Here is a 25,188-nt window from a genome sequence, read left to right on the forward strand (position 1 = left end):
ATAAACACATACATATAAACTTTATATAATATACGATGATAATAATAATAATAAAAAGTTAAAGAAAACGAGACAAGAATGTGAAATGCTGCTTTCTTATAATGTTTCTTTTGTGTTTCCATGCACTCCCAGAATTATTGCTATGCTAATATTCTTTTTATCTAATACATCTTTGGATAAATGAGCAGCATATAAGGTACTTTCATACAAATTCAGTACTATTCGTCTGTTTCGTAAGTGGCTCTTCCGCCTGAAAAAGAAAGAAAAACATGTATATTGTTTATATCTGAAGAGATCGCATCCGATTAATTTAAAAATATTATTTTAGATGGTAATGAACTAAAATGTGACTTACCAAAAATACTCTCATTATATTATGATGCATGAAACAAATAAAATGACACAAAATTCCATGACATTAAATTCTAAATTACCAAAGCAGACTAAATTCGTTAATGAATACTGATATATACCTATAAGCTATAATACTTGTCTATTTGTTTTTGTTTGGTTTTAAAGCTTACAATAGTTAGATATTGGCACGGCATTTTATAATACATTAAAGTACATTACAAAAATACGACTTCTCAAGATTCTTGTCAATTTGGATCATTCTAAATTAAACAACCTATTTGGCTGTAGTATATTCTAGAGTGAGTGCTCTTACCTCTTCACCAACGGTACTCGGATACATTCGATTCTGTTTGAAGGAGTTGTTCTCCAAAGAGAACTGATCTTCTGTTGTCTTCCGATACACTGGGTTATCAAAGTTCATTGAAGTCCTATTTCTGTTCATATATTGACGGTAAATAAAGTAAATTCCCTGAAAAAGTTGTTATTAATATCATATACATACAAATAACAGCCGATAAATGCGATAAAGCTCTATAAGAATAAAGGTAACTTACAATTCCAGCGAAAAATATAACACCCGCTAAAGCTAAAATTGAGATTAGAGCAACTATTCCAGTGTCGGAGCCTTCAGAAACGACATTCAGAGAACCGTTTTTGTTTGTAGTACCTAGAAAGGAAAAAGTCTTGCATAAGTAAGGTACAAGCGCAATTATTTCTTTGTTAAATGAATGGAAATGTTAGTTGTGAAGAAAAAACGAAAACGTGTAGACGTAGAACCATCACCAAAAGAGAACAAGCCAACTAAGAAAACAAAACCAACAAAATGTCAATACTCACTGCCGGTGGTCACTTCAATTTCTAAATTATCATTATAGTGGGTGACTGGAATTTGAGTGGTTGTTGTTGTTGCTAATTAATAATGATAATAAAAAAAATAATAAAAAAATGTAATAAAAGTAATATGCAAATAAGTATTTACATCATAAATATGAAAAGATTTACGAAAAATGTACTCACCATCTTGGACGCAGGTCAATCCGTCGGTTAACATTCTCAAACTGTCTGGACAAGCGCAGGATATAAGTGGAGAGTGTATATTGATCCTGGGTGCTGGTAAACATAGATGAGAGCAGTGGCCGTTCACAGCTTGGCAATGGTTTTCACCGTCGGGTTGTCTGTATGGATGATACACATGAATGACCATCGGATTGTGTATCATCTCTGTCGCTGTCACAGGTTGCAGATCTTTGCCGGTAAATTTATTGGCTTTAAAGACGGCAGACTTATCCCAGTCGGTCCAGTAAAGCCAGTCCTCGAAGGTACTGATGGAGAACGGATGCCTTAAAGCTTCAGTTGAGTGCAGAATGACGCGACGGTCGTGGCCGTTATAGTCGCATGAAGATATGTCGTTCAATTTAGCGTCCACCCAGTAGACGCGCTCCTTGACCAGATCTAAAGTGAGACCGTTTGGCCAGGTCACCTCGTAAGAGACAATCGCCCTTCTATGCGATCCATCCATTCCTGCTTTCTCTATCTTGGGCTCACTGCCCCAGTCCGACCAAAACATCCAACCATCCATGGGGTTCAGCGCTATGGACCTTGGTTCCTTGAGCTCATCCTTGATCAGGACCTTTCTCATCTGGCCTTCAAAATTAGCCAACTCAATTGTATTACGACCTGTATCGGTCCAGTAGATATGATTGTAGATCCAATCGACAGCTAAGCCGTCTGACGTTGTTATATCATCGGTTATGACCACGGAGCGTTCGTTTCCCTCGTCGATTGGCGCCTTGTAAATTTTCTTGTCAGTCACGTCACTCCAGAAGATCATACCAGTTCTGAAAACGAAATCCAAAGCAGTCGCGGCGTTGGTCTCATTCACAATGCTCGTCATCTCGTGATGGTCTAGAGAGATCTTACGAATATCCCTTCTGCGTGCGAATAATAAGGAAGCGTGACCTTCGGTAGCCTTGCACTTCGTCAAGTCCCTCGGGTCCCTCATGTAACCTTGCTGACACTCGCATTTATACGTGCCTTTATCATTTATACAATCTTGTGAGCAACTTCCAGGAATCTCGCACTCGTTGATATCTGAAGAATATAATTATACAATCATCAATTTACATCCATAGTTCATTTATTAATTTGTTTTTTTATCACAAATTACTAAAAATATTCAAACGACCTTGAAAATGGTTCTATGTTTAGTCAATAATAAAAAATATTTATATAGATACGCTAAGAACTAATTATTCCAGATCTGTAAAACTAGTGATATTTTAGTTTAGAAACATTGAAGACCAATAATTCATACATTGTATTAGTTTCATATTGATAATCTTTGGTATATGACATGAAATAACATTTACTTGCATTAGGAATATTTATTGTTAATATTCATATATTGACTTACGTACGGGCTTCTGAATTAATTTCTCATTCGCAAGTCATCGAATTCAATAAAACATTCATATGCATTATATTATATTAAATATCGTTTTTATGTATGATTACAATAAGGCAAAATATTGTGATTGTTCAGCGTATAAATATTTCGAGAATCTCGTTGTTTCAAACATATGTGGAATGTGGAAGCGTGCATACTTCAATCATGTGACCTAATTGCATTAGTATGTACAACAGTATCAATTATGTAATCTATTTGATGGATTAATATAGGACGTTTGCAGGTAGCAAACGTAGATAATTAAATCACAGTTGTAGTTGAAATTACGGCGATTTTCTCTACAAAATCGCAAGTGTGAATACGCAGAAAGTTTGTTTATTAAAACTTTATATAACAAAGTAATAAATACAAAATAATAAAATTAGATGGGTAGAAATATTAGATTTAAATGAAATATCTGAAAGCTATAACCCTTCAAACACAATTCCAAGAAACAGGAAATTTGCGCGGAAAAGTTGTGAATGCGAATTAATCGTGTATTCCACTTCACGTATTTATCTGGATTTGAATAATTTAACATACGTCTATACGTCTAGTGATGGCTTACTTTCGCTGAAATATTGCATGCAACGTATATTCTCAATATATATAATAATATATATCAGAACCAATTATTCGTGTAACTAAGAGAACGAATTAATTTCGTAATTACAAGAGTTCATTTCGTCTGTATCATAAGTTACGGATTAGAATATTAGTAAAAGCAATTAATTTCGAAATTTAACCAGAAAGTGTGACAAAATCATATCAATAAATAATGTAAAAGTCATAAAAAAAAACTTCTGTGAAATATTGCGACCCAGCATTTTATAAGTGAATAATGTTTATAGTTTACCTTTGCATGTTTTGTTGTCTGCCAATTTGTAGCCAGGTTCACAGTCGCAATAGTAACTAGCTGGTGTGTCAATGCATTTTTGTTGGCAGCCCCCATTGTTTATCTGGCACTCGTTTTTCCCGCAGAGGTCCCTAGGTTCATCCTCCCAGGCGGGACAGTCTTGCTTACCATCGCACACTTGGGACAACGAAATGCAGTTGTTATCCCCGCAATCCAATTGTATTCGAGGATCACACCTAGGTGGCACGACCTCGCAATCCTTCTCATCACTGCCGTCCGTACACTCCGGTTGACCAGAGCAATGCATGTGTCCCGGAATACATGTCCTATCGCCGCACTGGAACTGATCACTTCTGCATGTGATATTCTGGCAGTGGTCCTTGGACTCATCGGTGCCATCTAAACAGTCTTTCGTACCATCACATAACCAGGCCCTGTGAATGCAGGTGATGCGATCTCCGCATTCGAATTCATGCGACAGGCAGAATGACTGATGCTGTGTCTTCGCACAACCAATCTCATCTTTGCCATCCAAACAGTCAGAATCACCATCGCATTTCCACCGTTTTGAGATGCAGTGGTATTCTGAGCACTGAAACTCAGTCTCTGAAGAACATGTCACCGGGGCGCAGTCCTTCTCGTCCGTCTTATCCTCACAATCGTTGTCCAGGTCGCAGACCCAGCGCTGCGGGATGCATTTCCCGTTTCCGCACGTGAACTCATCTGCTCTGCACGTTTCATCTGTAAGAAAGTATTGAAATTAATTTGTAAAGCTAAAGACTTGTATAATTAACGCACTGCAAGATTTTTCATCGCTATCATCGGAACAATCAGGGTTGTCGTCGCACACCCAGTTCAGCGGTACACATTCCCCAGGTGCAGTTCTGCAGGTGAACTCATCGGCTCCGCACACCTTTTGCCCTGAAACGAACGAATTTCGTGACTATAAAGACATATACGAAATATCGATGGACTTACTGCAAGTATGCTCTGTTTCATCACTGCTATCGTTGCAGTCCTTCTGCGAGTCGCACTGCCAATGGGATGGTATGCATTTACCATTGTCGCAACGGAACTCACTGGAGCTGCAAGTTCCTGCACAAGACAACAACAAAAAAAGTATAGAAGAGTGTTTATCAACAAGTCTTGTTATTTAGACGGCGCTTCGCTTTATCAGTCGCGTGCGTTTCTCAATGAAAAATAACAAAAATATAATAAGAAAAAATACCAAAGAGATGTACATACGCGACAGTGTAAATATAAGATTGCAAACGTAGCAAAATACGCTATAAATAGCAATAAATATTTTTCATAAACATGTTTCCAAATACTTCGTTTTCTTCACGTAACGCGCAATGGAATTATTATTTTTTTGCTTTTATTTTTTCACGTCTCCTTTCAGAAAGCTTGCTATATAATTACAGTAATGCCGTTCTCAAACTGCGCACTTGCACGATACAACGAGTCGTTGGAATTGCTGGCCAATTGGAAACTGCAAGACGATGAGGTTTTGCATCACCACTTGCACCAATTATCTTGAAAGCAGTCTCGTTCTGTCGCGCGCCTTTTTCTCTTTTTTCTTTTTTACTTCTTCGCCTACTTCTTTAACATTCTTCATTTCTTCCCTTGTTCTCACCGCTTCTTTGGGTGCCGTTATTGTTGCGTCAGCATGATTTTGCAAACGCCACGATAATTCGGGTAAAAATCTTTAACTTGTACCTTGACAACAGCATAACAAAAATTCAAAAAAAAAAATTATATATTATCGACAACGAAACATGAAAATAACAATAATTTAGATTGCGCTATCTTTTTGTTAATTAATTAAGTAATTAATGGGGAAGGATATCGTTGTCACTAAGTGAAAAATTAAATGTTGCGTTTGGCTCGAGTTTCTCTTCGTGCAAGGGAAAACAAGAAATCGTTGGAAAATCGAAGAAATAACTCACCGCTCGCGGCGTTTGCGACCGCTATCCAAATGGAAAGGGCCGCGATGGCTATTGGTAACTTGCTGTGCAGCATCTTCTCTGCTGCTCAAGATAATTTCGATGTTTACACGTTCGCGTCTGATTCGATTTTGAGGCTGCAATTGTAGCAACAACCAGTTTTTAATCGTACTTTCCATGGCCATTATTTACTCTCATTATTATTATCGGCGTCGGCCGCTCGGACACTGATAATTTGCATTCGTTACTTCTTTTCCCCACTATCATTTTATTTATTTATTTATTCACTGGCTAAAGGGTACCGCCTAATGCGCAGCTAGATAACCGATACAATCTTCCATGCATTAATACGGATGTGCATGCCGGATACAGCCAATCTTTAGACATTTATTTCCTATTAGAATTATTCTACTACTTTAGTTTCTTTTATTAAGTAAACACCTCAACCCAAGACCTTCGATATGCATCATCTACTCTTTTCAATGTAGCTAATGCAACACCCCAACACTATTTCTTTTAATTTTAATATTATATACTTCTTATTTATTATTATTTCTATAGCGATTGAAAGATTTCGATTAATAAATTAATCTTAAAATAATAATAATAATGTTTATTGCATCAGTTAAAAAACAACCATATACAGTAATAAAAAGGCAACTGATACAAAGGGCTATTGAAATTATTTTTATTATTAAAATTATACAGTATATGAATTAAAATAACTATTATTTTTAAATTAAACTTTACTCACATTTAGTAACTTTTTTTTTGAATGATCATTAAAGTAATTGCAGTTCAGAAGTAATTCTTGGAAATGACGATGATGTTTGAATTCGCGATTATTGCATCAGAATGAAAACTTACCATCTGCATTTTTTTTTATTTAAATAATTTCCACGAAGTTGATGTTCATCAAATGTTTACAATTAAAATTATGTATAATATCATAACATTAAGATATTGTATAACCTTATTTGATCTAAAATGATCTAAAATAGCTCAGGAACATTAAGTTTTTTTTATTTGGAAAATCAAATCTTTAAAAACTGATACTAAATAATAAAGTTTAAAATGAACAAAAAAACAATAACAACTGTAACAAATATATTTCATCCTAATCGTATATAGAAGGGGTCGGCGAAGTAGGGGTAAATGATCTCAATTAACTGATCATAAATCATTCAATTTTCATCAATTTAACTGCTTCTTTCATCAAGTAATTTACTTTCTTTAATAATTTATTTCCATTCGCATCCTCTATTTTTCTGAATAAGACAACAATTTTCTATTAAATCTTATCTTCTTCCAAAGAAAATAATTTAAAATAACAATATTGAATTTTGTGTTTAAAATTGCTACCTTTTATGATTTATCTTATGTTCGAATCCATTTCCTTTGGCTTATGCAATACGGACGTTGCATTGGCATTCTTCATGCATTATTTGTTGAAAGGCAAATCATATATAATTGAAATAGATATTTTCAGTTAATTCCTTCCTACATTTCACGTTTCATTAAACTGCATTCTTTCAACAGTTTTTTTTTATTAGAACAAATTGGTCAAAAGACCTTTATAATTTATTATTGCAATAAATATTAGAATAAATATTTTTGGGACAAAAATAGATATTTTGTCTTTAAAATTATATATATTTTTTATTATGCGAAAACAATAAGAACGAAAAAAAAAATATATTAAAAAGTAGGAAATATGATTATGAACTTTATGTACAATTTAATTTGTGATTTATTAATTTAAAAAAATTGATTTTAATTTCTTGTTTATTTTCTATAAAATCAGCACGTTCGCTCGGGCTGATGCAATGCACTCGCGGCGATCTCGCAATGTCCATCAAAACATTCGCTCTATTCGTTTTAGTACACTCATTCAACATATGTTGTAATCTCTTGCATGTGCAATTGACATAATCAGTTTGTAAACTTTGAATCTTTACTGCAATATTTCAAATCTACAGCGAACTGTAAGTTTTTTTTTAATATTTTCCAATAACAATTTATTTGATACTTTATAATCGGGCAACGACAACAATTTAATTCATTAATTTTATTAACAGATGTATTAAAAAGTTTATCAAATTTAAATCACATCTAATATAATTTTATTTTACTATAGAAATTTTGAAAAATAAAATGAAACTAAACATCTTTGCAATTGATCTGAAGCCATATGTGCTATAAAAATAATCTCTTAGAAATGCAAGAGAAAGAGAAACAAAAAAGAAAGTTGAACAGGAAGAAGATATTGAAAGTCTTGTTAGTTGTAGTTGCAAAATCATTTATAACGCTATCGAGAAATTTATAAAGAATATCTGTTTCATAGTTTTTAAAATTGCACACAAAATTTTAATGATTGCATCAGTTTTCAAACTGATTTAGACAAAAACCACTAATATTTTAGAGTTAAATATTTGTGTTGAATCTTTTTTTTTGTTATTAAAAAAATGCAAGATAAAAGTTCTTTAATCTAAGTAAAAGTAAATTAAGTCTAAGTTAAATTAAAAAGTATTAAGTTGTTTTGGAGTACAGATATAAACATAAACACGGAAATATATAACGTATACACGTGAATGGATTCACTTGTCCGGATCAACATAGATCAGATTTGAACAACCTTTGCTAATAATAACACATAATAAAGGTTATTCGTAATATTTATTGCGTTTCAATCAGTATATTATTGATTCTGCAGTGTTATCCAAAATTTTAGAAAAACAAAATCAACCAAATAACCTGAATGGCGTTGAAGCAAAAGAAAAAACGTACTTTCCTTAAATAACAAAAACAAAATCCGCATGTGCACGTTGTAGAGACTAAATATACAACGTAAATATGTAATAAACATGACACTATTACCAAAGCAGTTTATTTATACATGCAAGTGGACAACATCAAAATAAACATAATTTGGCTGAAATATAGGTCTAGTAGCAACGCAATTATTATTGGACTCTTTAGATGTTTCGGTCAATAGCATTGATTAAAATTGCAGATCATTATACGGAATGACGATAGATAAATATTCTTACAAATAAACAATAATATTTACTAGATTCAAAAACGCTTATTAAAGCAAAATAAAAAAAAATACAATTTTGTAGTACGCGTAAAACATACTATTTCGATGTTCAAATCTGATTTGTTAGTTTCATTTAATTGACGTAATATTCATTTGATAATCATAATATATACTTGGTCAGTTTAAGTAATTATCACATGAAAAATGTGCAATACGATATGCAAAAATACCTCGGTTCCCGAACTTTTTGAAACCGGACTAATCGAGGATCTAAATAGAATAGATTTAAACCACACAAATTAATAATAATTTTAGGTTAAAAGTTTTTTGACAGATTTTTTTCTAATTCAACACTGTCCACTTTTATTACGTAATAAATACTAATTATTTACATACATCTGCTCACTTTTATGTTTATCCTTTTTATATAATTTAATTCTAATTATATGTTTCCATAATCCCGACTGTATCGAAATCCCAAATATATCGAAATCCCGACAATCGAAATCCCGACAGTGTCTTTTATTATTATAATTTCTAAAATAACATTTTTAAATTATTGTACTATATGTTAATAGGTCGACGGATACTGAAAAAAATATTTTTAAGACCTAGGTCGATGGCTCTTTTTCCCGATTATTAATTGTTGTTATTTATTCTTAATAACAATAAATAATATTAATTATTATTGTACTTTTTTTTACGTTGACTTATTCATTATAAAATTTAAGAATAAGAAATATTCTATAATAAAATTAGTTTATGTTATTAACAATAAATAAGAACAATTAATAATCTTATTAAGTTTTAGATTGTCGGGATTTCGAACGTCGGGATTTCAATACACTCGGGATTNGGGATTTCGGTTGTCGGGCTTGCGATTGCCACCAGTTTAAAAAATATATTTTGCTCATCTCGAAAAAACAATTTTATTTCCAGTAGCAACAAGGATGTTTGAATCAAAATAAAACTTTATGTAACAGTAAATATACATTTAAAGATTAATATTAATTATAATAAAATTGATTAATAAATTAACGTATTATAATTAATAATTACTGTAATTAGACTGTTTCTAAAGTCATCGCTTTTCGATTAGATATGGGTTGTTTTAATAAACAATATGCATTTAATCTAAGATAATTGATTTTTTTTAACCATTTATATAATCAAAAGGTTAACAGAGTTGTTGAAATTTATGTATATGCTATCAGCACCTCTTATGACATTCTAATTATCTGACAGCTTTTTGTTCTTATAATAATAATATTTATAATTAAGTTTAACACAATGATTTTTACTTAAAAACATATTTATTATATATTAAATAATAAATAAAAAAATAAATTAATAAATTAATAAAAATAAAGATTTTTTCACCAGTTTTGTAAAATTTGAAACACATTGACAATGTATACAATGTATACCAATAGACAATTTAAATCGTCATAGTTTCCGAATTAATATAAAATACATTTTTATAGTTTAGTTTTTTTTGAAAAATTGTTTGAATTACATTATAACAAAAAACTAGATCGATAAAGTATTTATTATATAAATGTTATACAATTATTTTATCAAAAAGTGGCTTCACTACAACCGTCGTTATCCGCAAACGAAAATGTTGATTAACTTTCTTGTACTGTCAAAGCAACATTATATAATCAACGCCATCTAGTGTTATGAAAACAAACAAATAACGAAGGAAAGAATGTAACAACTGTTTTCTTACATTGCTTACGTCAAGGCAACAAGCACAAAGGCCGTTGAGCAAAGTTTAATTTTATGTTTGTTTTGTACTTTAAACGGAAAACAGCTACGATATTTTTAGTAATAGCATAATAGTTGTTCAAAATCTAATCATTATTATCAATCGAAAATATTGATTACACTAATATAACTTATCTAATTATTAATAAAAACCTATTGTAGAATAATTATTTCTTCTACTCTTATATTTGTAGTGATTATATGCAATCAACTAAAACAGTTTATATATTTTTATTATTTATCATTAGACAAATTATGATGAATCGTAACCAATCGTTTGTTTATATTAATTTAATAATATTAATTAAAAATAAAAATCTAATTTTCTATTTTATTCTTCATATAATCCTAGTGTAATTTCTAACTACTAGTTATAATTAATCAATCAATCAAATGATCAAATAATTATATGATCTGATAGATCTTTTGTTTATACTATTATTTATGATAACAAATCATTAGTAGAAGTTATCAAATTATTGATAAAATGTTAAGTTGACACTTTTTATTACAAATCGAAGAAATATATTAAATTGTCAAAATATTGTTCATTTTAGACAATTAATAAATTACCTAATCAATCACGTTGTCATTAATATAAATTCTATAATTATTTACATAATGCAGTGCCAGTAAAAAATAAGAATTGTAAGTACAAATTACGTAAAAAATACTTGGTTACGAAACATTTTTCTTCATTTTATATATTAATTTGTATTAAGATATTTCAATGAAATTTTGTAACATATAATTTATTTTTCTTTTATTATAATTATATAAATACGATATAATTTTATATTTGTCTATGTAATAAATTTTATTATTATTTTAAGCAAAATAGATTTTAAATAATTTAACGTAGTTTGCATGTATTATTTACAGGTTTAAAAATGAATATAAGGAATAAACTTAAAGTTTTAATATTGTTTTGAAAACATATTTGTCTGTTTTCTAAAAAATGTAGACTGTCATTAGATAACATGTGTATCTTTTTATATATATATATGAAAATTTAGATATAATTATAGAAACAATACATTGGTATATTAATTTACTTAAGCAGTTCTATTTTGATTTCATTGGGCGGACTTGTTTTTGTTTATAGGTTATGGATATATAAATGATTGTTTTTACTTACACTATTTATCAGATTTGCTATTAGATCAGCGTTCTACAATTATTATAACTGCTATTTTCAAATCGATCTGCTCGCCGACGAACTCTTAATAAAGCATGCTAATTGAAGATCAGAGATCATCTGATTCACGGTATTTCTGAACGAATGGAACGCAAGCATCGTAACTGAACGACGATCTCGGGGCCGTCGATTTAGAAATAGAATAGTGTATAGTTTTTTTGGTTTAATACGTACTGTTGCAGGTTTTCTTGGGGATCTCGTCGGAGTTGTCGCCGCAATCGTCTTCCCCGTCACAAGTCCATGTCATCGAGATGCATTTCAAATTTTCACATTGAAACTGCCTTATCGAACACACGCTGGACTCTACAAACGATAAATGTACATCCTTTTAACACATTGAAAAAAATATTGCTATATTATTGATGTTGATGGTAATTGTGGTTGGTGGTAGTAGCGGTAACATCGTGACAATGGCATGGAGGGCGTGCAAGGAAGATGATCTTTACAGATGCGGGATCCCGTTCGATGCGGTTCGTGCAGTTTTGGGGGATGGAATTGTAGGGCTCACCGTTATTGGGCAAATTTGAACACAAGACTATTGCAGCACATATAACACTGTAGTTCATAAGGTACTTCCACATAGCTGTTGTTGGGTTACATAAATTGCGAATCGAACGTGTCTCCCTATTCGCCTTGTTTTTATTATATTATAATATAATAGGTATATATATGTATATTTATATATTTCCCTTCCTCTCGATCCTCGTACGACTTTTCCACCACTTCGCAGACTGTCTGTGGAGTAGATATATACGTATTATATATATATATATAAATTGATATGTGTTGTGCTCTGCTTCAAGTTATCCTGGTGTGATCTGATGGATGGATGGAGCACAGGCTAATAATCACACGTGTGTTGTCGAGCCATCGGCCCAGAGATTGTTGTTCGTTCAAAACAATTCGCTGTGGCCGTGTGTCACACCTCGTCTATACGATGACTAGTTTAAAATACGTTTTATTTGGCGAAAGTGAGCCGCGCACCCGTGTAAATTCCGTATTCCGTTGAGACTGCGCAACGCACGCCCTTGCCGTTGATGTAGGTGTAGTCTCTACAACTCAAGCTGTGGTCCACTGCATCCCACATCCAGGGTCTAGGGTTCGGGGTCGAAACTAGGGTAACGCCTCTCAGGGCAAACCCTGGACGTACCCACCGGTTCCCCCCACCATCGCTGCGCACCCATGATCTCATCGAGCCAAAATCCCGGGATCTACCTGTTACCCTTTCCACATCTCTTCCTTCCTGTAACACTAATCGAAACATCAGATCAATCAATAGTCTTCAAAAACAAAACAAAAATCAAATAAATTCAATCAAAGCAGCCTACAGTTCCAAGAATCGCGATTATACTCAACAAAACAACACTGGAAAGTTCGAAATAAAAATCATCAAAAGTCATCAACTAAACATTAATATTCCACGAATCAATAATTACATTTAAATGCCCTCTCTTGTTCATTTCTCAAATTACAACAGGTGATGTTATAGTCATACCTGTGCAGACAGGAAGCTCTTCCTGTTAACGAATAACGACCGTTTAATTTCATACTAACAACCTGTCGGACAGACAACTCTAACGGTATTAACATTGACTGAGATTAGTTGCTTTATTTTTTTTTTAATTCACGTTCATGATGTGAAAATCCTCGATTATTTTGTAAACAAGAATGACATTGAAACTTAAAAATTTGTAAAATTACAAGGATGAGCAGTTTTAGAGATAAAAGTATGCCTGATAACAGATGGCGCTGGTTGCATGTTTAAGATATATTACGTATTCTTATAAATTTAATGCATAAAATTTAAATTTTATAGTATAATTTTGTATAAAATTTAGATTTTGCTAATATAAAAATAATGAAATTATTTTAGTATGACACAATTAGATATTAATAATTTTAAATGTAAATGTATTTTTTTAGGAACAATTAGGAGTCATTTAATTAGTAGAATTAGTACAGTCATTGGAAATTTAAATAACTATTACAATTATTAATAAATCATAAAATATTCCCTTCGAATTATCGATGCATGTAAATTAATTTCTAATGAATCTGGCTATAGTCCAGGAGTGGCGTGAGGTCGCACACATTCATGCACAGAAGCACACTCATTTACATGCACAGACACACACATAAAAGCAGTTTTATAACTGGTAGTTAAGTACGTAATACTTATATTTTTGTGCAAATAAAGATTACATGAAATGATTTATTTGACTAAAACTGCTGCAGCATTCAATTATTTAACAATATTTATTGGTCAATTTTTACACAAATTTTAATTGTGATTTATAATATTTATTACTTTTTATTTAGAGTATTTTTTATCAATTAATAAATGATGAATTTTTTTTGTTAATAATCTACAAATTCTTAATATATTAATATATAAGCTATAAAGGGAAGTTAACTATTTTATAAAAATATATTGTCTAATTGAAAAATAATATATATAAAAAAATTGATACATAAAAATAATGATGATGATTAAATAAATTGTATCAAACCGGTATGTTTGTGTTAAAATTTACAATTTACCTGTAATTCTCGTGCATTTGTTTCCTATGTTGACTTTGTGGAAGACGCATGTCGTCTCGGTTGAAAGCTCTACAATATTCCGCATCGTTTGCCTGGATGTAGTTGTCATTTGTCTATAAAAAAAGGTAATTCCAAAAAGTTGTTACAATAAATTATTAAAAACAATACAATAATAAAAATAAAATAGATATTTTGCCCAATATTTCATATTAGTTAACATCTATTTTATAATTATTTTTCATACAATTTATTTTTTTTTAGAATTAGTTTTCGCTAATATAAATGTTCTTCATAAAATTACATCACAAGGCTTTTATACTAATACCTGTTAATTGACTCAAAACGAAATTCGTGTCCTTTACAATAACTATTTAAATTTATTCTTATAGTGAAATGCATTTATCGTGTAGTTAAATCGATATATAAGTAAATTATATAATACACGTGTATGACTTTCCTGTTTTTTTGTTATTTAAATTTATTTGTATTTATTTATCAAATAGTCATGCGTCATCTGGAAATTATATTGTTTTATATGTTAAAACATTGAATCTGTATATTATGAGTGCACGTATTCACATGCAATTGCAAGCAACTGTGATTGCTGTTATTTGCTAGTTAAAGTCGTGAGTCTAATTCCTTCAAATTGAAAATGTAAACGTCATGTCTAGGATCTCGTGGTATAAACATGAAGATCCGATTGGCTGTTTTCAGGTCAGGTCTATTCATTACAACGATAGTTGACCAATGGAAAGCTTGCCAAGTGTAGCGAATATGTGACACAAGTGACACGCGATTATTTTCAAAAATAGTTATTTTAACACATTTCTCCTATCATTTTGCTATTTACGTGTGACAATTTTTTTTTAAAATTATATTTTGTCGCTAAAATTATCAGTATAATTGAAAATATAAGAGAATTTAGTTATATCAAATTTTTATTTTTTTTAACAATCAATGTGATAAATTTTAAAAATTATCTTTATTAATTAAATATATATAAACGATGTAAGAGCTTTTTTGAAAAAAATATTTAAATGGAATTTTTATTTATTGTTGCCGAAAAAGTGTTGGGTTTCAGTCTTTTATGGTCACAGATGTTGCTTGGAATATAATACTCTTGTAATTTTTATTGCTCATAGCTTGTCATCCCTTGGTAATAATGCCTTTAGACTGTACCATCTGGACTTTAGGTACCTACTTCATTGATGATCCTCTGCTTTATTGTAGGGTAAATCATTTTAACAGTATAGGAATTATTAGAAACAAAATTGAACACATTGTACAAATTTGAACATTTCTAAACAAATCAATATAAATGAAGTAAAAAAATATTTAGTTGAAACGTGGGAAGATATAAATCATATTATTATTCTCGTTTGCTGAAGCAGATCTATAAATAAACATTGATTGAAGTATTTTTGTACAACAATAATTGAAATCACCTTGCATCATAATGCGATGACCACTGGTCTATAGGACAGGAATTTTGTATCTTTATTTTGTAGAACTTTTATTAACAAATTCATTAATTTTTTTAAGGTCTACATTTTAAAATTGCTTATTTTTTGTTTATTTCAATATAAGTACATCATTCGCATAGTACGGTTTGTCACAAAAATAAACCGCACAAAAAGAGACTTAACTGTATAAAGGAAATAAACCCATAATTAATGTTTAAAAAAAATAATTGGTACTATTTTGTTAAAATTGATTTTTATTTTATTAGTGAATCTAATCGAAGTCGCACTATTCGAGGTATTGCTGTATTGCAGATCTACGACGCATAAATAAAGATTTGCGCTTTATGCAACTGTAATTGAATGATTTGTCACAGACACTTATGCAGTTGAGACCTGTTGCTGTTAATAAAATATTTCCTGTGAATTTATCCTAAATGTACGTTAATTTGAATAATAATTGCAATTCATCAAAATTAAAATATGTGATGCACATGTATTTTAAGCTTACATTGAAGCAACATAATGGTATTTTTTTTCTAAAGAAACAGATTTTTTTTGGGTTTTTGTACTTACCTTCACTTTTAATTGCTTAGATTCTAAATAGTCAAAACTACACATATTAGTAGAACGTACAGGAAGGACAAAAACAAAAATATTTTTTAGTAAAAATAAGATTTGATAAAGTCGAAACGTAATTGTATTATATTTTCAATTACAACCCTATTGATGAAACCACAGCTTTTATGTGCATATTTAGATCAATTCAATTTATTATAGTTTATGGGAAAATCATTAAAATGAGAAAACACACAAATTCTAAATAAAGAAAACGTAGTTACTCATTGATATCTTGATTATAAAGATTTATTTAGTAAATAGATTAAAAAGAAAACATATTGATTGAAAACAAAAATATACAAACATAATTATCTAACCTTGTTTATTTTTTTCAGAACGCTTTGATTATGAATCATCTTTATGTATGATTCTATTTTTAAATCTCAATGACGAAGAAAGCGTATCATCTCTATTTGAACACATTCATACATGTATATTAGATTAACATATTAGAACGCTAATAACATTTACAATCTGTTTTCTATGTGCAATGTTTATTATTATTTTTGATCGATATTCATGTTTATAGTTTTAATCATTCCGAAGCTTACATAATAACCAGAAGGCGTGTCGTTTCCCAATATAAGAGTAGCATATTTAGGGATTCAATATTGCAAGGATTATGTAAATCCTCAGACCAGGAACATCGAAAATACTTATTTGAACTGCGCAGAAATATGAAATAGGCAGAATAAATAAAATGAAGGATTTGCACATAAATGAGAAACTTGGATAAAGTAAATATAAGGGTGAAGTGACTACCGTCATATATTTATTATTAGGTATAGAAAATGAATACGATAATTATTATGCATAATAAAGTACCGTAGATATATGAGTACACATATGAGGATCATATGTACGTTCATGTGACCTTCGAGTACGTTCGTGCGATAGAAGCGGTACGTGTGTAAGAAAAATGACAAATACTTGTATTTATATACGAATTCGCTATGTTACAAATATACAAGTTAGCTCAAAAAGCTATTCCATTTTCTTATTTTTTTTTTCGAGCACAGTAAAGGCCGTTGTCTTACCTCGTATATTTGGATCATGGTGATTCAATATCCAACAAGTATCTTAATATGACTACTAATGATTTGCTTACTTATAAGTATAAAATGTTGATTACTTACATCTATTATTTGCTTACACCTATTGGTGGTCAAAGGTCAGCCAACAAATGTGTCATACCCATCCTGAAATGAAATATTCTTTCGTTTTCTAACAAAACATCTCTATTATATGTTGTACAAAGACGGAGACTTCTTGAGTATATTAAACAGTAGTAATTTATAAATATAAGACTTTTACCGTAACTTTATTTTTCATAATGCTGACTGTAATCACCACAATGTCACTTGTTGCACAAATTTGACATTGAAAATGGTGTGTGATTCATTGCTTGCCTTGTGCAACCCCACTCCAGATTTGCATTTGTTTATATGTAATGACGTAATAAATACTGATTTTGCAAAATTATTAAAGATATGTCTTATTAATGTGAAACATTCTCACAGATTTATTTTAAAATTATATTTTGAAAAATTTAAATATATTTTGTATGCGTTTTTTTTGCAATATTTTTTGCGTTGCAGCGCTCTTAGCTACCACATAACGGTGAAGACCCTTAACTAAGTATTTTAGAACATCTTTTCTTCTATTAGATGGCGTGGATCATAATAAAATATTATTAAATACCTTACAAGTTTTTTAGATATATCAAAATAAAAGCATGATGCGAGTGGAATGTAAACAAGTCATGTAACTAAATATCATTGTAATATATAAACAAATCAAATGTGAATTATTCTTATCGTGATTCTTCTCATCTGGTACAATTCTGTTCCTGATCTTAATACCTAAAGGATGTACCCGTAGGATGTACTAATTATGTCCAACTATACTTTGTTCATAATTGGACATAGTCATACGGATCCTTACTTTATATAGGAGTTGGTGTACTCTAACAGATCAAATATTTAAAGTCAAAGACAACAATATTAGTTAAAGTTGTCCTATTTGAAAACCATTAACTAGGATAACAGTCGTCTCCGGAGCTCCATGCGGCTCTTTTAATAAAACATTGCGGCTCTCAGTTCCTACTTTGCGTAAGCCAGCGTTTTCCAAACTGTGAGGCGCGGACTAGTCTAAGGGTAGGCGCAAATATTAGTCACAGTGAGCAATATTCCAAATGACTGCTAAAGTTTTATCTATTTTATGAAATAGTGGAAGCGCCAAATGATTAAATATTTATAAGGTAGTAAAATCAAGTTTGGGAACCACTGGCGTAAGCTATGTTGGATATTCATTTTACTTGCAAAAATGGCGATAGCAGCACTCGCTAGACTTTTTTTAACAGTCAATATCTAAAAAATGGACTTTGCTCTAAAAAGGTTGCTCTAAAAAGGTTGAACTAGTATAATAATATTTAAAATGTAGGACAATCACAGTTCAAAAAAAAGGTAAAAATGATTTGAACGACGACCCGGGAGCATGAGAAAGGAGGACATGTCTCCTTTCACAGGGATCGTTATCTGAAAGTTGAGTTTGTGTAAGAATATCTCGGTTTTGTTATTCATTCAAAAACATCGAGAAATCAGTTATCTAAAAGCTTTTATAATAAATGAGAACATTTATTTGAAAGAGAAAAATCATAGAGCCAGTTAAAATATTAATGACAGAGGATGAAGTTTCGGTTTTTGGTGAACCCTATAGCACGGGCCCTATACATGGGGGAGGAGGTAATAGGTGATTACAGTATACATTTTGAGGGGTCGATGTCCCATTATGGTTCCTCCACTGATTAAACAATGTACTTTGTCCACGTTTTGTGCGCTTGCATACAAATATAAAAGCTACATCAATAAACGATAATCAAGACCGTAAATGAGATTCAGAACAGATCGTTACTAATAATTCTATAATTCATGAAATTATATAAATCATAATATTAGTCGTTTTGTGATGTCTTGTTACTTAATATTTGTCAATCTGACACTACGGTCACCAAAAATCTCATATAAATAAAAAAAGTGTTTAATTTCAGAAACATTTGCTAAGAGGCAGCACTCTTCAGATAGGTTAGACATCTTTATAATAGATGAATCGATATTAGAGAACATGTCAAAAGTATAGACACAAACCTTGATCATTATAGTCTATATATTGCAGTTTTAAGTATACATGTAGTAAATAAATTTGATACAAATGTTAACATGAACACGAAATCCTTCAGCAATGTGCTTTGTGTGAATATGTGTTAAGTAATTCGTCTATGTTCTATTAGATTTGTTGAATTATATTAATCATTAAATAATAAAAATTGGGCAGAAAGACCTATGGTTAATAGCCCTTTGTATCAGTTGACTTTTTTGAAATGATATACATTTATTTTGTTCTTTTTATTTCTGTATATGTTTTTTTTGTACGACTGATGCAATAAACATTATTATTAATATAAATTTATTCAAACTTTGTCCTACAAATGTAAAGTCTATCAAATTATTATTAAAGAAAGTTCCAGTATTTTCTTATAATTTTCCAGTAGCGACTCGTAAAAGTGTACAGTTGCTACATTAAAAAAAATGAATTAAAATTATTTTCTTGGATTATTTTAATATCTTTGTTGTTTAATAACAGCCACTGTCTGTTCAATCAAATCAAAACAAACTAAAACTTTCTTTTTCAACTCAAATAAATAAAATAATCAGCTTCTTCTAACTTAACTAAAAAATATCTTAACTTCTTTAAACTACTAGACCAAACTTAAAATAACTTCAATAAAATACATACATAAGATAGATACTGACAAGACAGGTAAAAATAAGTAAGGATACGGGGTCCCAGCGGTTCAGTACATAGGTTCTTGGAGAGAGCTTGGAAGGGTATAAATTAGATATGTTAACATGTTAAAATCAAATTGCGGCGTTAGATGTTCTTATAAGATGTAGAATTGATATGTAGACGTCAACGTTCTCGGATTGAATGAGACAGAATGAGAATTATATTATTCTAAACAAGAAGAAGAAAAATAAGACTATTACATTTAAAATTATATAATTTTAAAATGCTTATTGTTATATAAATACAATTGTACATTCTAATTGGCATAAATTGTATTGGATGATTATTTCCTTAATTATTTTAATTTTTTATATGCAATCATGCAGAACTGCGTGTAAATCGAAGGACGTTTCACCAGGAATAGGAGAGATTTTAATAACTTTAATATAAAATCGAATAACTCATTTAATCTGTTTTATAATTTGATAAACAAGAAATTTAAATGGTTAAATAAATGTGGAATTTCTATATGCAAAATATGAGAGAAAGTGTACTAAATTGCAGCGAAATATGTATATAAATATATAATTTTAATCGTTATGAGAATATATAATACATATTATTAAGAAATATAAATTGCATCTATTATAAAAATAAATAAATAAAACAAAATAAAAAATTATAATTGTAAATTTCTTCAAATGTAATCTTACAGCACGTTTATTACGGATGTTGTTGGTGCCTTCTCTGGTACGAATACAAATGGATTTTGGTATAAGATCATATTTCAGTATCAGGTATATGGTGAATTGTATACAATTGCATTCAAATTTTAACACGTGTCTCTTCCTGTGTATCTTTGATACAATAACCAAAAAGTAGAATATAAATATCTATGCAAAAAAAAACTTCGGAAGTCGGGGGATACCTCTATTTGAGGAAAATCTTATAAATTTTATTAAATCCTATCATATAAATTCGTGAATGATGTCAACGTCTAGGACAAACGACGTGAAGGTCATTCCATATAGTAAATAAAATTTAGTATATTTTGCGACTTTACATTATCAATTTATCCTTTTACATTCAATAACAAATGTTCTCTGAAAATTGATCCAATTTGATTTGATCATACAACTTATTAGACTCTTTATTTGTCTGAAATACTCTTCAATTGTGATTTCAATCCACATACTTTTGTCCTCTGGTAACAGGATTTACTAGATTCGTTTCAAAGGGTTGTTCGTAACTCGAATTTGTTCGTATGTCGGGGGTTTTTACTTTCATATATGTTAAATTCAGTATTACTGACTGCATAAATTTGAAAAATAGATTAAAATAAACAAAATAACTTACAAATACTTTTCAATGTAGACATCACAATTATTTAATAAAATTATAAATTATCAATTTGTTTCGACAGTTATGACTGTATATTTTTTATCACTATTTATCACCTTGTAACAAGTTAGAGCTTTTAGAATTTTGTTCGTAACTCCGGGAGTTTGTAAGTCAGAGGATACCTGTAATTATATTTTGTCTTGCGTTGTCGAAAATCATATTTCAAGTCAGATGAACAATATACAATCATCATAAGAACTACAAGTTATTTTTGGTAAACATTGCACAATGCTTAAAAAAAAAATCCGCTAATTATTTCGTCCACAATTAATTTTCATACGATAACGAAATTATGTTTTTTTGTTGTTGTTTATTATCAGTTATCTAATTGCTTAATAAATATAAACAAAACTAATCACTTGTTGACTGATTAAAATTAATTTAAAATATTTAAGTTCACTCGTGTAATAACCAAAACGCATTTCTCGTAAGACGTATATAGATGGATACAGACAGGGTAAAGGTTAATGTTCTGAAAAGAGTGCGTGTGCATTTTCAAAATGAACGTTAGACTCACATATTTAGAAAACGTGCACAATTTTAAATTATTAAGTATGTCCTCTCTTTCTCTCTTAATGTCCCCCCACGAAAGTATATATAATTTCTTAAGTATATTTATAGGACATTTTAAGGAAAATAATTCTAGAAATTTCAAACATATCAAATGAAGTTAAGATCTTGTCCATAAACGAATGATTGATGTGTCTGCTTATTTCCATAAATAGCATCAAAATATTTTTCTGATAAAATTGAAAAACATTACAATCTTATCAATTTCTTGACTGAAAATATTTCTTTGATGTTCCTACATATTTTTAAATTTTGTATTGTTCATATTTGATTAGTAATTTACTTATTGTATTTACAGAAAAGATTAATAACATACATACTTTTTGCAACAATAAAAGTAAACTTTAATACAGATATAAAATATAAATAGATTCAGAATATAATAAAAACATAAATAACCTCTCGTCCATGGATCGGGGGTTGGGGACCACTGCTTTAAAAGATTGACTAAGACTAATTCTAAATACTTATTCTACTTACAAAGTTAATTCTTATTAATACGGGGTGGGAGTAGGATTTGTACATATTGATAATTAAGCGTTCCCACGGGATTCGGCCTTGGTGATTTTGTTTATTATAAGACCGGGACAAAATCCTATGCAATTGTTTATATGAAAAAGATGATTGATGACGATTGTACGTATATTAAGTGTATCGAATCGGGATCACGATGGAGATTCCTTTATGCTGATGTACATGTTTATATAATAATGCGACTAAGAGACGCCGTGAATGTCTCTAGTTCGTTAATACACAATATTAATAAGAACAATTATAATAATAATGGCTGGACACAACAGTATAAGAGAAACAAATAACATTATGTGTGGAAAAATTTACGTAAAGTGTTAATACATGATAATTCAGACTGTCAATATATGAAGTCATTCAAGATTATCATTGGAAAATGGCAAATCTAATTGTTCCACTAGAAAACAGTAAAAATCATTAGTATATTATAAATAAGAGGACATGGAAACTAGGAGATACCGAAACAATAGCAAGATACAAAAAACAAACAAATTAACAATTTGAATTGTATTTAACCACTAAATTTTTGTTCAATTTTTATTTAAATTTGATTAATACATTGAGCAGCATGGAAATACAGCAGTGATTTTACTTTATTTAAAATTATGAAAAAACTCATTGCAATTATTATTTCTATTTTAGAATTAGACCATTAATTTGATAAGAAAACAACGTCTTTCAATTTTCTGACTATAAAAGAAAATCCATTGTTTTGAATTAATCACTGTATAGATTTAATGGCAAATGTGTTTTTATGCATATTTCCTGTTATTATCATGTTGCTTGTTCGTGGCATGAAGTAGAATAATTGGTTATAAACAATATTTATAGTTTTCCATAAAAATACACAATTGGCTATTGTGTAACTACGTATTGTTTCAGTTCTACAATTTTAATTAATAAATATTCTTTATCACATACATATACAAAACTATAACAATTTTATTTATTTTTCTGCTCTTATTTTAATTTAAGATTGACTAAGAAAAAAGTATTACAGGTTAAATTTAAAATAATTAATTAGTAGTGTAGGTTGAATAAATATTATTTCTTTATTAATCTAGACTTGTTATAAAAATTAAATTTGATTGTGTTTTAATTAATGATTGTTCAGTTATTGAGGTGAAAATGAAAGAGGTTTATTTTATAAGCAATAGTCAATGACTTTCATTTTATTTATAGTAAATTATCATATAAAAAAAAAGTGTAAAATTATTCAAAAATACAGTGGATTTTCACTTTAAAGCACTTAACATACATGTTATAAGTCAACAAAACAGTCTTACTTCAATGTCACTGAAAAAGAAATAAATATTAATGAAACAATCATAAATAATTACTAAGTATTCTACTTACTATGATGGCACAATCTCCCATACCAGCCTGGCTCACAAACACAATTGTTATCTATACATGTACCATGTTTGCAAGCAATTTTACATGTACTGCGGTGAGGTTTACCTCTACCAATTTCACAATGGTCACCCCGAAAACCTTGTGGACATTTGCATTTGTTGACACCTCTGCATTTGCCTCCATTGTGGCATGATATTATACATTTGGAATATTCACAGTGTAAACCATAATAGCCTTTCGGACACTCACAAGTATCTTTCTGAATGCACTTTCCTCCATTCAAACATTTCTCACTGCAAATACCCCCTTCACAATGTCTCCCTTGAAATCCAGGTGGACAACTGCATACTCCTGGTGAGGTACAATTACCTCCATTCATGCATTGTGGATAACACAGTGCAGTTCTGCAATATTGGCCCATGTAGCCTTCAGGACATTGACATATTTTCTCTCTATTGCACCATCCCTGATTTGCACATTTCTTATCACATTCTGGATCTGGGTTACGTTGAGAACATTCCTTCCGTAGTTTGAGTCTAAGTGGTGTACCATTTAAGGGCCTCCCTTTACGGCTCTCTATTAGCAAACCAATGCTAAATGTTGCAATACCAGAGCTGTTACCCAGGCATGGTAATAGAATGCTAAACTCTTTAGGTCTCCTGGGTACTCGACCCTTTGTTTTTATTGATATTACTGGAGCACTTAAGATACTCTCATCAAAGGATTGCAGCCTATCAAAATTATAATAATACTTCTTGAGTCCAGCCTTCCATATAAAGTTCACATGACTCACTTCCGATGGTATTATTGGAAGATACTTCTCAAAGTTTGGATCAAGTATATATGGAGATACATTTCCATTTCTTATTGCATAAATTTCCATAACCATTCCTGGAATAGAAATGTCAGTTTAAAAGAATAACAAATAGTTTGAATACATACCACTGAACATCTTGACTTGTTTCTCATCTATCCATAGGGCTAAATCACCATTACTGCGGGGATCATTCTTGTGATCACTTCTGCAATGAACTGCAGTTATTGCACTGATTGCAAACAACAAAATAATTGCAAGGCCCTTCATGTTTGCCATTGTGAAATGTCCGTCACCGTTAATTAAAGTTATTCTTAAGATTAAATATATGTATATTCTATACAATGTTACTCTCGGAACTGTACAGGTATTGTCAGGGCTTGCAATTTGTGAATGAACAAACCGGGGCAATTTTGGAATGGCGAACTTAAAAAAGGGAAAAATAGGAAAACTACCGAACCACGCCGGTGGTGGCGCTTATCGGGTGGCTGATGACTG

The 25,188-nt window shown here is 30.4% G+C and overlaps 2 protein-coding genes across 4 annotated transcripts; both read right to left on the bottom strand.

Annotated features, from left to right (window-relative positions):
- Positions 1-55: 55 nt before the first annotated feature.
- On the bottom strand, positions 56-14,246 carry LOC108562359 (very low-density lipoprotein receptor-like). Of its 3 annotated transcripts, XM_017920657.1 has the most exons (11): positions 14,152-14,244; positions 12,119-12,861; positions 11,785-11,913; positions 4,635-4,751; positions 4,455-4,577; positions 3,657-4,397; positions 1,372-2,445; positions 1,192-1,263; positions 909-1,021; positions 668-823; positions 57-250 (listed from the first exon to the last, which is right to left on the bottom strand). In XM_017920657.1, exons 2-11 carry the CDS (start codon positions 12,189-12,191, stop codon positions 203-205), a joined length of 2,646 nt encoding a protein of 881 aa, XP_017776146.1. In that variant the 5' UTR covers positions 12,192-12,861; positions 14,152-14,244; the 3' UTR covers positions 57-202. The 3 variants fall into 3 exon arrangements, with proteins under 3 accessions (XP_017776148.1, XP_017776146.1, XP_017776149.1); XM_017920659.1 differs by lacking the exon at positions 1,192-1,263 and having other exon boundaries at positions 56-250; positions 14,152-14,246; XM_017920660.1 differs by lacking the exons at positions 11,785-11,913; positions 12,119-12,861; positions 14,152-14,244 and adding an exon at positions 5,606-5,750.
- Positions 14,247-23,707: 9,461 nt separating this feature from the next.
- Positions 23,708-25,112, bottom strand: LOC108562368 (protein shifted-like). The gene is made up of 3 exons (XM_017920673.1): positions 24,819-25,112; positions 23,877-24,767; positions 23,708-23,816 (listed from the first exon to the last, which is right to left on the bottom strand). Exons 1-3 carry the CDS (start codon positions 24,967-24,969, stop codon positions 23,803-23,805), a joined length of 1,056 nt encoding a protein of 351 aa, XP_017776162.1. The 5' UTR covers positions 24,970-25,112; the 3' UTR covers positions 23,708-23,802.
- Positions 25,113-25,188: the final 76 nt, after the last annotated feature.

The sequence above is a fragment of the Nicrophorus vespilloides genome, unplaced genomic scaffold (genome assembly GCF_001412225.1).
Source record: "Nicrophorus vespilloides isolate i.1.1-1 unplaced genomic scaffold, Nicve_v1.0, whole genome shotgun sequence".
Classification (NCBI taxonomy): domain Eukaryota; kingdom Metazoa; phylum Arthropoda; class Insecta; order Coleoptera; family Silphidae; genus Nicrophorus; species Nicrophorus vespilloides.